Raw genomic sequence first — 14,809 nt, 5'->3', positions numbered from 1 at the left:
GTGAGGGGGTCGGGAAGCCTCTTGGAAAAGAAAGTTTGGGGTACATACTGAAAACCAGTCAAAACAGCAGTGAAATCACTTAATGAGTTCCTTCTTTCTAATAAAAGGTACTTTGCCAGAATCCCTGACACTCCTGGTGACATAGTCATCGAAAGGCATGAATGGGGAAAAAGTGAGGAAGGAAACTGAGAACTCAAGCAGACAGCACCCCGCAGAAGGGCTGGCCACAGCCTACTGCTGCCCTCACTGGGCATATATGTACAGCATGTAAAACAGGGGCTTTGCTATCTGCCAATGGATCTTCACAACTAATAAATAGCCTTGATGCTTGTTGTTCTGTTCTTGGCATGTGTATCTAAGGGAAACCCGTTCCCTGGCCTCCCACACAGTGACGACTGGATACACACAGCCTGTGGCTGACTATTTAAAGGACTATATGTTGAGGTAGGTTCCCTCTATGCCCACTTTCTGGAGAGTTTTTCTCATAAATGGGTGTTGAATTTTGTCGAAAGCTTTCTCTGCATCTATTGAGATGATCATATGGTTTTTATTCTTCAATTTGTTAACGTGTATCACGTTGATTGATTTGTGTATATTGAAGAATCCTTGCATCTCTGGGATAAATCCCACTTGATCATGGTGTATGATCCTTTTAATGTGCTGCTGGACTCTGCTAGTATTTTGTTGAGGATTTTTGCGTCTATGTTCATCAGTGATAATTGGTCTGTAATTTTCCTTTTTTGTGATATCTTTGTCTGGTTTTGGTATCAGGGTGATGGTGGCCTCACTGAACGAGTTTGGGAGCGTTCCTCCCTCTGCAATTTTTTGGAAGAGTTTGAGAAGGACAAGTGTTAGCTCTTCTCTAAATGTTTGATAGAATTCGCCTGTGAAGCCGTCTGATCCTGGACTTTTGTATGTTGGAAGATTTTTAATTACAGTTTCAATTTCATTACTTGTGATTGGTCTGTTTAATCACTTCATTGTACAGCAGAAACTAACAAAACATTGTAAAGCAATTATACTCCAATTAAAAAGAAAAAAGTGGGAAGTAAAGGACCATATGTTTCTGATTTAGATAAAAGATAAAGTTTGGAGTACAAGCGAGCTAGGTCTACCGGAACAGCAGATTCAGAGCAGCCCCCAAGCACATTTTCTCCCTAAATTCAGGTGTATATAGCATTTATAATTTGAGAGTACATCATCACCACAAAATTAAAAATAAAGAAAGGAAGCAAGCAAGAGGGATTCTTCCATATGGTAGAACTATTGAAAAAGAATACCAATATGAAGAATGGGAGAAAAAGTCCAAAACCATAAAATAGGAGTTCCATAAGGAAGAAAACGGCAAATGAACAATTAAAACTCATTTTCCCAACATCACAAGAAAATCCCCCTTAGCTAAATAAAAACTTGACTCCTCAGATCAAACAGATTCACTGAATGCTGAGTAGAAATACTGGGGTGAGGGTGAGGGTGAGGGAAGCTGTATCTAGAAACAGTGTAGTAAAATTGCTGAATCCCACAAACAAAGCTTACAGATCAAACAAGAAAAAGTTACTAAATTGGAAAAAGAATCAGACTGGCATCAGATTTCTCATCTGCAACCCTAAAGACTGAATGATACAAAGTAATAACATAGAAATCTTTGTTGAATATTGAGGTAAAGAACATTTGACCCTAGAATTCTACTGCAGCCAAACTTTTACTTAACGATGAAACCAAAAAAAAAGTCATTTTCAGATATGCAAGGACTTAGAAAATATATCATCCACGTAGCCTTTCCCAAATAAACAAATAAGTAAGTAAATAAATAAATAAATATTTTACAAAGTACTGTAAGAGGAAGAAATTAAAAAAAAAAAAGGACATAAAAGAACCAATATGATGAACTCAAGAAAAAGAAATAGCAAACAAGAAACAATGCAATAAACAAAAGCTATAGTTTATTAATAATGTGATGGTACAATTTAATGGAGAAATAATTCTTTAAAAAGAGGTGTTATAAAGTTTAAAATATTGCAACACATTCTCCAAACTGTGTTAATAATACTATAGATGAGGCAGGAAAAGGAGTGCTCAAACTTCATATGGTGTATATATTAGGAGTGGGGCACATATGCGTATCATAATTTTTCCTTGATAGAGAAACATGTTTGAAAATATTTACTCCATATTGTTTGATTTATTTACATTACTAAGAAAAAACATGCATTACTTTTTAGATGTACAAAAAATAAATAAGCGTATTTCGGCTTTGAAGGAATCACTAAGGTTCTTGATGGGAAAGATAAAATGGGATAAAAACTTCCACTGACTCAGAAAGAACCGACTTAAGTTTCACTTAATTTGGGCACAGGAAATTTTCTGAAATATGCAAATATTGTAAATTACTCCCAATAAAGAAACTCAGGAGCTAAAGCAAATCTAACCTCATTGGTTAGTTCAACACACAACAGAACTGACCGCAACCTATTTCCCCATAAGATTTTCTTGTCCAGCAATCAGCCAAACTTTCACTGCAGAATACATGCATGTGTCCTAGATTATTTCAAAAGAGTAGCAGCAGTGGTAATTGAGTTGATATGGGTGAATGAGCCTGTGTGTGCACACATACTCCACTATCGATCCCTGGGAAAGGGTTTACCTTTTAAAATAGATTCTTAAAAAACAAGGAAGAGAAACTATGACATTCAAGAGAAAGGGTCAAATTACTAAATGAAACATTGGAATAGTCCCTATCGGCTGTGGCCTGCTACTTTCAAAGAAGTTTGTATAAGTCTAGACACCAAAAATAGCTCATTTCTCACCTGAATACCCAATCAGAGGATGATTCAGAGCGAAAGGCAAACAGGAAAACTCCGACATTCGCTTCTAGAAAGTCACACCGCCCGGGGGCTGTGACATGCCTAAGAACCCACCAGCCCTGCTAAACATAACACTCCTCTACATGTGTGGACCGTAAAAGGAGGAGATACTCATGAAGCAAGCTGCTGCTGCTACTGTTGTTGCCAGGGTCACAAATAACCCTACAAATCAACTAGGGCCCCTCGCGAACACAAGACCCAAAGGAACAAGGCAAAGGGCCAGGAAGAAATAAGCATCACGGTCACTCCCCTGGTATGTTTTCATGGATCAAGATATTCTTATATCCTCACTACACAGGAAGGGTAAGCACTTCAGAGTGGATTAAAGTTTTTGCTGAGCATTTTGGTTTTGCTCTGACAATATCGCATCTCTACTCTTAATTTTTGTAGACTGGATCTCCTTTTTCACCCAGCCTCTTCCTTCCTCACCCCACTACCAGGTAGCAGAAGGGATGACTTCTATGGTAGGGTATGTCCAAACCATATAAATAAAGCAAGGCCTGCTGCCTATTTCTGTGAGCTCATGAATGAATGTGCCCATGGAGGGGGCCTGAGTTCTCTACGTCTACAGGTAAAATTCTGTCATTCCATACCTGTGATCATGATAGCACTAGACTAAGGGTCACAGGACACAGATTTCAGTTCCAGTTCTACTGAAACATCAATAGATTTTTAAGCTATTACTGATAAATGAAATACATAAAGTGAGTAAGTAGATAAATGACTACAATCCACCATTCACCCTACACATCTATGAGCTTTGAAATTGTTTTCACAAGAGTAGAAATGACTTGGCCCACAAACTTTTGGACCCTGACTTTAAGACAAGACAATAAAGGATTTCAGAAGTTTCTCCAGAAACAGACTTATAGACATAGAGTACAGACCTGTGGTTGCCAAGGAAGGTTGGGGGAAAGGGGAGGGAGGGATGGATTGGTAGTCTGGGATTAGCAGATGCAAACTAATATATATAGAATGGATAAACAACAAGGTCCTACCTTATAGCACACGGAACTCTATTCAATATCCTGTGATACACCATAATGGAAAATAATATGAAAAAGAACATACAGATAACTGAATCACTTCACTGTATAGCAGAAATTAACACAACACTGTAAATCAAATCAACTATACTCCAATAAAATTTTTAAAAATTAAAAAAAAAAAGAAATCTCTCTTCTTCCTTCTCTTTTCAACAAACTCTGGGCATTTCCCCAAGTTCAGTGAATAGCTAGCTCACATGACACTGTTTTCATGCTCTCCTCAGAAAAGTGACCTCTTTCAGGAGTTTTATGGATCACCCCCTTGAGACAGACACCTCCTCTCTCTCTCCTGGCCTGACAGTTCCTTTGAATGCACATCATTTTCTAAGTGGGTAGGAAGAAAATCAGTATGAGGAAATCATAAAGGGACAAATTTCAGTTCAATAAGAGAAAGACACTTGTAATACCTGGAGTAACCAGCAATGGATGAGACAGTCTGTTTTCTGAGGTGGAGGGGCTGGAGGCACCCTAGCAAAGGCAGCCATCTGCCTGAAGGGATGGAAGAGCTGATGGGAAGTGGAAATGTAAAAGCCCAGGGTCACAGACACGTAAAAGCAAGCCACGGTCTGGGCCACAAAGAGAGAGGCAGAGTGAGGAGGTGTCAGCTGGTGGTCATGAAGAAAAAGTCAAGCAAACATGTCATAAAAAGGGGAAGTTAAGTATCTGGGCACCTGAACTCAAAGCCATCAGGTATCAGCAGGTAAATCCCTGAGGAGCTCAAGGAAGTCTACCAGACAACTCAGAGCTATTTGCATAGGGCTTCCCACAAGGGCAACACATTTTGTCTGATGGTGTGTTAAAAGCACCACTTGGCACCCAACAACAGACCTGGGGATGTTAACCTGATATTTCAATAGTAACAAATACCTGCAATGATTTCAGAATATTCTTCAGAATATTCTGTATTCTTATACTTGTTGCTTTATTGCCTAAAATTCCATTCCCCCATTTGAAAATTAAGATCCTAATTAGCCATCAAAGTTCAGTTCAGTTGAAATTGTTTCCAAGAATCCTTCTTGCATGTCTCTAGACAGAGTTAATTTATTTCCCCCACCCTCCACCTCAACAAAGGACTAAGATTGTGCTTCTGATCAAAGCATGATGACTAAGGGATAATTTACTACGAAACACCTTAATTTAGAAGTTGGGTATATATGCATCTTCCAAGCTTGAATCGGAGGTTGCATCTGATCTATTCCTTGGCCTTCAACATTGCCTCAGCTGTAGTAGTCACCCATAAACATTTTGTTAAATTGAAAAAAAATTAGGAGAGTCAAAAGACAGAAAAGGCACTTGAGTTATGATCTCTAATTCCCTTGCAAACCTGAAATCCTGTGACATATTCTGACCCTTTGAAACTTCTCTAAACAATGCTATATGCCTGCCCATTGGCTGGCTGAAATAGAAAGTAATTACCAACTGTGGCATGAGATCAAACAAAGCTAACAGTTCCAACGTTGAGACTCAGGGCACTAGACCCATGATGACAAGTTCTAAGGCTAAAAACCCCAGTGTATGTGTCTGACTTATAGAAGTTATTCAACTTATCATGAATGAATGAATAACGAATGAATGAAGTGACTGCTAAATGGTCACCCCAAACCTTACAGCCACTGGGCTCGAACTGATACTGACAGAAAAGAAAATCTCTCATTGATTTTCCAAGATTCATCTTTTCCCACAAAAATGAGAATTCTCAAAACAAGAATTCTTGACACTAAATATTTGCCTTTTGCAAAGGAAAAAGAAAAAAGTTTACAGCATACATCAGAAATTCAGAGACAAGCAAAACTCCCAACAACACCTGCTCCTTCCAAACAAAAGCATGTTACCCCCTCATCGGAACCTCAGAGTCTTGAGAGGCCTGAAGCAAAATCACGTGCACAGTGAGAGGAAGGACAGATAAAGAGTCAAGATTTCTCAAGAGTTCTGTCAGAAACGATAGGATCCACATCTTCTTGGGTCTCAGTTTCCTCACTTGTGAAGAGAGGGAATTAACTCATTCAGCAAGTATTTGAAAAGCTGTAACTAGATGTCTGGCACCAGGTTTAGACTCAATGATCTCTTAGGTCCCTTTCAGCTCTGAAAAACTTATAATTCTTAGAATCACACTTAATAGAGGTTCTTTTGGCTCTGACCTGAAGATCTGGCTGGAAACATAAACAGATTTCTACATAAAAACACACATTTACCAGCTATAATTTGGACTTGGCAACAGGAGTTTTCACCATTGGCTGGGAGAAAAATGTGCAGAATTTTCTCCTGTGATTACATTACTCTGAGTTCCATCGTAGCTCAAATCTAAAGTTGGGGCAAATATGGCCAGAGTGGGACCAAGCCTCTATCACATCACATCACCACCACACAAGGAAAGGACATGCCCATTTTCTTCTTCTTCTTTTTTTAAAATCTATTTATTTTATTTATTTATTTTTGGCTGTGTTGGGCCTTTGTTGTTGCACGTGGGCTTTCTCTAGTTGTGGCGAGCGGGGGCTACTCCTTCTTGTGGTGCGCAGGCTTCTCATTGCGGTGGCTTCTCTTGTTGCGGAGCACGGGCTCTAGGCACGTGGGCTCAGTAGTTGTGGCTCGTGGGCTCAGTAGTTGTGGCTCGCGGGCTCTAGAGCACAGGCTCGGTAGTTGTGGCTCACGGGCTTAGTTGCTCCGCGGCATGTGGGATCTTCCCAGACCAGGGCTCGAACCCGTGTCTCCTGCATTGGCAGGCAGATTCTTAACCACTGTGCCACGAGGGAAGTCCCTGCCCATTTTCTTTTGAACTTGCCAACAATCTTCCACATATTCAATAACAACACACCTCTCCTACCAGATCTGCCCTTTTCCATTTGGCAAAATCTGTTTTATTTTTTTATCCTTCTTCCTTCTGTTTTATAGAACATAAGCCAACATGGCAACAGGCTTTTTGTTTATTTCCTTCCTTTTCAAAAACAAAGCATAGTTTGGATATAGTTAACAGGACAAGATCTATATAGAAAAAGATTTTTTGTAATTTTATGAAAGCCCCAGGTTTGATTTTTCTTAATGAAACCCTTGGCAAGCCTTATTATTATTCTTGTCACTGTTACTTTTATATGGCGACATTTATAACATCAAAATATCTGTAAGGTGATTATAGTTTAGTACATTCAAATCCATCTGTATTTCATTTAATTATTAGAGGTAGATACAGTTATCTTATCTTTAATTACAAGAAAAGTGGGCCTTAGGGTGACCTGGTCGAGATCACGTGACAAGAAGCTGCTCAACTAGTATCAAACACAACTCTTCTTGTCACAAGGTCAAGCAAACTTTTCAGAACTCAAGATTTTAAATGCTTACAAAATAGTTACATAACTATTCAAGAAAGAAGATAGACTAAACAAAGTGTTAATTGCATAAATTAAACAATATGCAAAGAACAGCCCTTACTAACATGTAAGTTTCATAAGGGCAGAACCCTGTTTGCCTTTTTTGCTATAGAATACCTAGTGCTATAAAGGTGCCCACACAGAGCACAGAAATATTTGTTGAGTGAATTAATCATTTCTACCTTTGTCTCCTCTAACCTGAAATTTAAGAGAAAAAAAGACACAATGACCTGAACTATTTAAGCAGTTACTTTCTATGGCTTTTCCTCTTTAAAATTTATAATGGGAAATCTTAAACATATACAAAGGTAGAACAAATAATGAATTAAACCTCCATGCACCCAACAATTATCAACTCATAGCTAATATTTTCTCACTCAGTAGCTCCCTACTCTTACGATTCTTCTTTATTGGAGTCTAGTTGATTTACACTGTTGTGTTAGTTTCAGGTGTACAGCAAAGTGAATCAGTTATACATATATATATACACACATATATACATATATATATATATACATACCCACTCTTTTTTAGATTCTTTTGACTTTAAAGCAAATACCAGGCACTATTTACTTCATTCACCAATCTTGCCGACATTTCTCTAAAAACTAAGGATTTTTTTCTTTGACATATCTATAGTAACATCATCACCCCTAAAAATATGACAATAATTGTATGACAATATTATTTAGTTTTCCTTCCTGACATAACTGGCATTTAACTGCCTAAACAGTGGCAGCTGGTCACCAGTGGCTCTACATGAACACAGGCTGAGAACTTTTACTGTTGCTTCTGAATCTAGCCCTGAGTCACTTTGCTCTCAACACTCCCTGGAGCACAAATACTTCTAAATAGTCAACACATACCATACTGTGCACGCCTGACCTCACTCAGAAGAGAAAACCTAAGAAATTTTGCTGTTGCTTTTGCTAGAAAGATGTTGCTGACCAATTAGTACCCACAGTGACCAACCAGAACCTTAAAATATCATCCTTACTCATTTAGAATGCAACGTCTGTGGAAAGAGAAAAAAGGCAATAAAAAAGCCTGCTTGTGCGTCTCCAGGATAACAAGAAAATGTGGACTTCTCAAATGGCATTCCTAAAGAATGACTTTCAGTTTCAAAATAAAATTAGTAGGTAAAAGGATTTCCAGGGCTTCAGAGGGCAAGCCAGCAGAACTCTGGGAAGCTTGAGCTGGGCAGTTGGCATTAAAATGCCTTAGTGCTTTGTGAGGTGTAAAGCTCTCTCTGTAGGCTCTGGATAAATGTTCATCCACCACAGAAACAATCTCAGAATTCATGATTCCTAGCATGGCTTATAAACATGACTTCAACCCCAGATCTTACCTGTGCCCTGAAAGCACTGTCATCAAGGGGAGGTGGAGGAGGGAAGTTCCCAGAGCCCGATGGAGACGTACTGGAATCATCTAGAGGTGGAGGCGGGGGTGGAAGAAAATCACCTGCGGAAAGGAGACACACACATGAAATTAACACGGATGCAATACTATAGCACTCTTACAAACACAGACAGTCCCCAACTTATGATGGTTCCACCTATGTGCAAAAGCAACAGGCATTCAACAAAAAACGCACTTTGAATTTTGATCTATTCCTGGGGTAACCATATGGGGTGCAATGCTGTTGTGATGCTGGGCTTCGGCAGGCAGTCTCAGCTCCCAGTCAGCCAGGAGATCGCCAGGGTGAACAACCCATACACTTACAACCATTCTGTGCCCTCGCAACCATTCTGTTTTTCACTTTCAGTACAGTGTCCAATAAATGACATAATATACTCAAGTTTTTATTATAAAATAGGCTTTGTGTTACATGATTTTGCCCAACTGTAGGCTAAATGTAAGTGTTCTGGGCATGTTTAAGGTAGGCAAGGCTAAGCTATGATGTTTGGTAGATTAGGTGTATTAAATGCATTTTCCACTTAATATTTTCAAGTTACAGTGGGCTTTTCACGATGCAACCCCATCATAAGTCAAGGAGATTTGCATTAGCTGGCATTTTACTGCGTTGTAATTGGCTTTGACACATAATTTTTTGTCCTGCACAGCAATTATTCCCTAAGTTCTCCTCAGTTAATTAGCACCCTTAACTTTCAGGAGAATGAGGACCAGACAGGATACTTAGAAGTGACATAAAGCTGGTGTAGAAGCGTGTCAAGTACATTTAGCCAGAACAGGGAAGGTGCTTGGAGCGGTGGATTACTGAGGTGTATTAGACTTGTTGCTTGTCCTCAATGAATTTTCAGTCAAGTAGAGACGGAAAAAAATGTATAAACAGGTAAGGTAACACAAGGTGTTACCTTTATTAAGCTCTACAAACTCTTTTGGGAGTTAAGATAAAGGAAAGCTTACATTCATTTGGAGTAACAAGGAAGCTTTAATGGAGAATTTAAATTGCCCCTGAACATTATGATGTAGATAGTAAGTTCATGCTAGACAGAAATAAAGGAAAACAGAGGCATAATGGTAAAAAAAAAAAAAAAAAAAAAAAATCAGGGTCTAGAGAATAAAAAGCGAGTTACAATATAGCATAAACACAAGAATGTAAAATAACACTAGAAGGTTATAAAAATTAAAGCAGTATAAAAATAAGCTTTTAAGTGTGTTCCACATCTAGCATAGAGTTTGAATTTTATGGTGCATGCAGTGAGGATCCATTAAGGATTTCTGAGAAGGAAACACTTCTAAGAATATGATTTACTAAAGACTAATCTAAAAGTGTGTGCAGGACAAGATTAGGAGAAACTGGAATAAGAAACATCCAATTTGGAAATCTATACACTATCCAGGCTTTAGGATACCTAGGAAACCTAACATCGCTATGGGTTCTTGGTATGGAATCTTTTAAAATATTCTTTGCAAGAAATTCTATTAAGAAAAGGAAACCTTCATTTTCTGAAAAAAATTTCTCTATGTGCCCTTTTCCTTTTAGCAGTAATGTTTTAGACGTGTTGGGGAACTGTCCTCCTCTATGGATAAATAGTTTTTCCTTGCATTTCAGCTGTTCAACACTTAGTGGTATAGTCTCTACGACTCCATGAGTCACTGTTGGATAGTACCAAAACATCACAACTTCGGTCTTCAGAAAAGAAAGTCTAAATCTCACAGTGGAAGGATGGTGACTTGGACTGATTGTTCTGATACACCTTTGAGATTGTTCAATTGAGCTCCATTTGCCTTATAAATAACAGTCTTACACAGAGAACAGATTTGTGGTTGCCAAGAGGGAGGGGGCGGTGGGGTAGGGATGGATTGGGAGTTGAGGATTAGCAGATGCAAACTATTATAAATAGAATGGATAAACAGCAAGGCCCTACTGTATATAGCACAGGGAACTATATTCAATATCCTATGATAAACCATAGTGGAAAAGAATATGAAAAAGAACGCACATATATGTATAACTGAATTACTGTGCTATACAGCAGAAATTAACACATTGTAAATCAACTATACTTCAATAAAATAATTTTTTAAAAAGTAACAGTCTTAGAGTTGGAAGAGTAGCTAACAGCTGTCAAGTCTAGCTCCCAGCCATATTCAGGCTACCAAGAAGTCAAACACACTATCTTTAGAGTACTCTGTTTTTTGGACTCTCACCATGCACCGGGCACTGTGCTAAGATTTTCCTAGGCTACCTCTTACGCCCACAACAACTCTCTATGCTGATGGTTCTGAAACGTTAGAGCTCACTAGGATCGCTGGACGGTCTGCTTAAAACACAGATTGCTGGGTCCCACCCCCAGAAGCTCTGATTCAGTAGGTCTGAGTCAGGGTCTGATAATCTGCATTCCTAATAAATCCCCAGGTGATGCTGGTGCTACTGAGCCTGGGACCATACTCTGAGAACCACTGCATTAAGCAAAGTGTCATAGTATTCCTACTTTGGACCCCACAGAATTGGAAAGGTTCAATGGCATGTCCTATAGAAATATCTCTACTTCTCTCACCCTTCTGGGTGTGCACATCTGAAGATATATGTTGTCTATATCCTTATTAAAATTATAAGTCTCATAAATCTTTATGAACTCCATCTCAGAGTTCTAAACATTGGCTAGATACTAGAATCACCAAGGAATCCTATCTAAAAATGCCGATGCCCAAACTCTATCTCATACCAATGCGTTCAGAATCTCAGGGACGGGGAGAAGGGATGAGATGCCCGTATTCCTGTAAAACCCAGATAATGCTAATGTGCGGCCGGGACTGAGAAATTCACTGGCCTTCAAATAAAAACATGAAATACCTGTCAAGCAAAAAGGATCGTCACCAAGATCTTTTCTACCTTTACAAGTCATAATGTATGAGACGAAGCTCACAATGAAGTTTTAGGTGATCTGCAAAGAAGTCTAGGTTGATGGAGACTTGATGATCAAATTCTACTTCACAGCTTAATTTTCAGGTTCAAATGTTCTATCTGGACCTATGTCTTCTTCATATTCAATTTAAAAGAGAATTTCTCAGCACCTTCTTATACTTTACCAGATTCTTTATGTCATAGGAATTGTCAGAGCATTAAACAGTATCAGAACTGACCCAAATCTTGGAGATCAGATTATGAAGGTAGAAACAGAGGCCCACAAAAGACACAGGAACTGCCCAAATTCTCAGAGCAAACTTGTCTTAGAATAAAAAGTACACCTGCCTGTCTCTGAGGTCCCTTCCAACTATATCCTTCTTGACCCTAAACTTCTGTCATAGAAATTAAATATAGTGAGGTGCAGGTTGATGAGAGTCCTGGGAGGGTGAAAAGGAACCAAGAAAGAAAATACAATGCATTTTTTTAAAAGAAATATCTTGAAAACAACATAAATCTAGACCATGTGTTCTAGGCAAGATTATGCAGATTTATTAAAGTCATAGTGATAACCTCATAATAAGAATCTGCTTATTTTAATCTAAGTTAGACCAAAGTTTTCCATCTTTCAAGCTCAATCATCATAGTCTTTTTTGTTTTGCGGTACGCGGGCCTCTCACTGTTGTGGCCTCTCCCGTTGCGGAGCACAGGCTCCGGACGCGCAGGCCCAGCGGCCATGGCTCACGGGCCCAGCCGCTCCGCGGCATGTGGGATCTTCCCGGACCGGGGCACGAACCCGTGTCCCCTGCATCGGCAGGCGGACTCTCAACCACTGCGCCACCAGGGAAGGGAAGCCCCGTCATAGGCTTCTTGCTACATTGTTTAGAGTGGAGCTCACATTTTAAAAGGATGCGGAGGACTGGGTAAATGTAGAAAACAGACACACACACATGATAAAGGGATAGAAAATGGGTCCTTTGAAGGGAAGCATGACTAGTTAAGTCAGTTGCAACGAAAAACTCTTCGTAAAGAGTCTTAAATCAGACTAAGAACTATTATGAGAATTCTGACTTAAGGCTCACAATTTTCACAGGCAGGTCAACAGAGGGAAATGCCTCTAAGTAACAGTAAGTTCAGCATAAGAGAGAAGGTACAATTTCCATGTTTAAGGAAGATAACAAAAAGGGAAGAACAAAATGTGTGTATATAAATGTTGCGGGGGAAGATCCTTTTCTTTTCAGTAGATTTCTTCAAATGATGAAAGAGCACCTGGCTGAGATGCTTGCAGGGCAACCCTCCTAGAGGAAAAAGCACCTGGACGGAATCAGCTGTAGTATCTTACAACCAGCAATGCTAATGTAGACCTTCACATTAGTGCATGCCCTGCCCTCTGGGCTTGCTGGGGAAATCCAAATGAACTCCCAGACCCTGTGAATTACAGGGGCACTGAATAAATCAAACAGGCAAGCCAAAAATGGACACACATCAGGCAACTGGGGAATGCAGTGATACATAAAAGCTAAGAAAGAAATATTTGGTTTTATTAGGAGTAGAGTAGTCACAGACACATGTCTATAAACGTGGTTTCCTCCTAACCCTTTTCCTCACCATACAAAGCCTACCCAACGAGCAAAATACATTTATTCCTCAATTACCAGCTAAAATGATTTACTCCAAAGTTACACTGCTAGTGAAATACAGAGCTGGAAATGGATGCTCACAATGCCTTGGAGAGAAGCAAGAAAAGATCTTGCTTAATTTGCTCTATACCATCCCATCTCATTGAGCTAATATTCAAAAGGTTTTTGCTTTGTGCCAGATGTAGCACCATAAGGCAGTTAAACGGTGAGTTCGGCAAATAAAGTCGTATATCCCTGATTGCCAAACACTACTTTATTCCAGTTGACATCAGAAAATAGCCCGTTATGCATACCATTAACTTGAAGAGAGTGAGGAAAAACTCCCAGAAACCCAGCTATTTATATTTTCTCAAGCTACCCTTTCTAGTCTAGGGGTAAAAAGGCAGTGGCACTGAGAAGCAGATGTGGCTACTTGATTGTAACTGAGTTATCACCCACTGTAGTTACCCCAATAACATGGCTCAGGCATATATAAAAGGCAGCTACCTGAAAACAGTTTGCTTAGCCCTTCATGATATGAAGGCCCCCACGAGAGGGAGAAAATAACAAGAATTTACCAACAAAGAAGATGGTAAGTTACTGGTTATGTATGATTGTAGTGCAAAAATACAAGGGAGTAATCAAACTCAGATCATCAACAAAGTCTGGATTCATTTACTATGGTTAAAAAAAAAAAAAAAAAGCAAGCATCATTCTCCTTCTTCTTGATCCAAATATCCATGTAAACCTACATACACACACACATGCAGATTTAGATAACAGCCCTTTCTGTGCCTCATACAGGTTCTATCCCAGCATCTATAATACTTGATTGCATTTATGTGTTCATGGCCATTCTCTCCTAGTAAGAACTGAAACTCCTAACAAACAGAGCCCACTCATAATTTATCTTTATATCCCTACCACTTGGCATAAAGTTTGGGTCATGTCATGCCTCAGTAAACATAGGTTGAAAAACTAATTGAATAAAAAGCCATTTAATCACGCAATTGCTTTTTTTTTTATTAAATGACCTGGTGTCTTAGGTGCTTTTCAAACATCAATGTTCAAATCACCAAAAGGATCTAGCTAAAATGCAGGCTCTGATTCGCCAGGTCGGGGGTGAGGCCTGAGATTCTGCATTTCTCACATGCTCCCAGGTGATGCTGATGTAGATCTGTGGACCGCACGTGAAGGGCTCTTGCAGTTGGCAGATGTTGGCTCTCTAACTTCCTTAAATGGAGAGATTCTGGTTGTTTAAGGAAAATCTAAACTTTAAGGTAATTATAAATAAAATTACTTTGGAGCTCCTCAAATTAAGAATTTAAATTATGAGTACACAAGAGATTGGGTTGGAACACATACACACACACACACACACACACACACACACGAAATAAAAATAATTATGGTGACCAAATCATAAGCTTCAAGTAAAGACAGTTACTCTTTTCCATTAATAGTAACTAATAGAGAAAGGAAATACGTTCCAAAGAAAATAGTACAAAATTTCAAGCCCAAAAACTTAAAACACAAAGCCTAGCTCTACCCTTTACTTTGGAAAAGGCAGTGCTACCATCTCAGGTTCCGTTTTCCTCACCTATTA

The 14,809-nt window shown here is 39.1% G+C and overlaps 1 protein-coding gene across 2 annotated transcripts in view; it reads right to left on the bottom strand.

Annotated features, from left to right (window-relative positions):
- LPP (LIM domain containing preferred translocation partner in lipoma) overlaps positions 1 to 14,809 on the bottom strand; it is a 448,510-nt gene that overhangs the window by 367,977 nt on the left and 65,724 nt on the right. For both annotated transcript variants that reach the window (XM_065876726.1, XM_065876727.1), the window contains exon 2: positions 8,621 to 8,733. In XM_065876726.1, coding sequence (XP_065732798.1) covers positions 8,621 to 8,733 — 113 coding nt within the window. The remainder of the gene's footprint in view (positions 1 to 8,620; positions 8,734 to 14,809) is intronic.

The sequence above is a fragment of the Phocoena phocoena genome, chromosome 4, assembly GCF_963924675.1.
Source record: "Phocoena phocoena chromosome 4, mPhoPho1.1, whole genome shotgun sequence".
Classification (NCBI taxonomy): Eukaryota; Metazoa; Chordata; class Mammalia; order Artiodactyla; family Phocoenidae; genus Phocoena; species Phocoena phocoena.
This window is presented reverse-complemented; position numbering and strand designations above follow the sequence as displayed.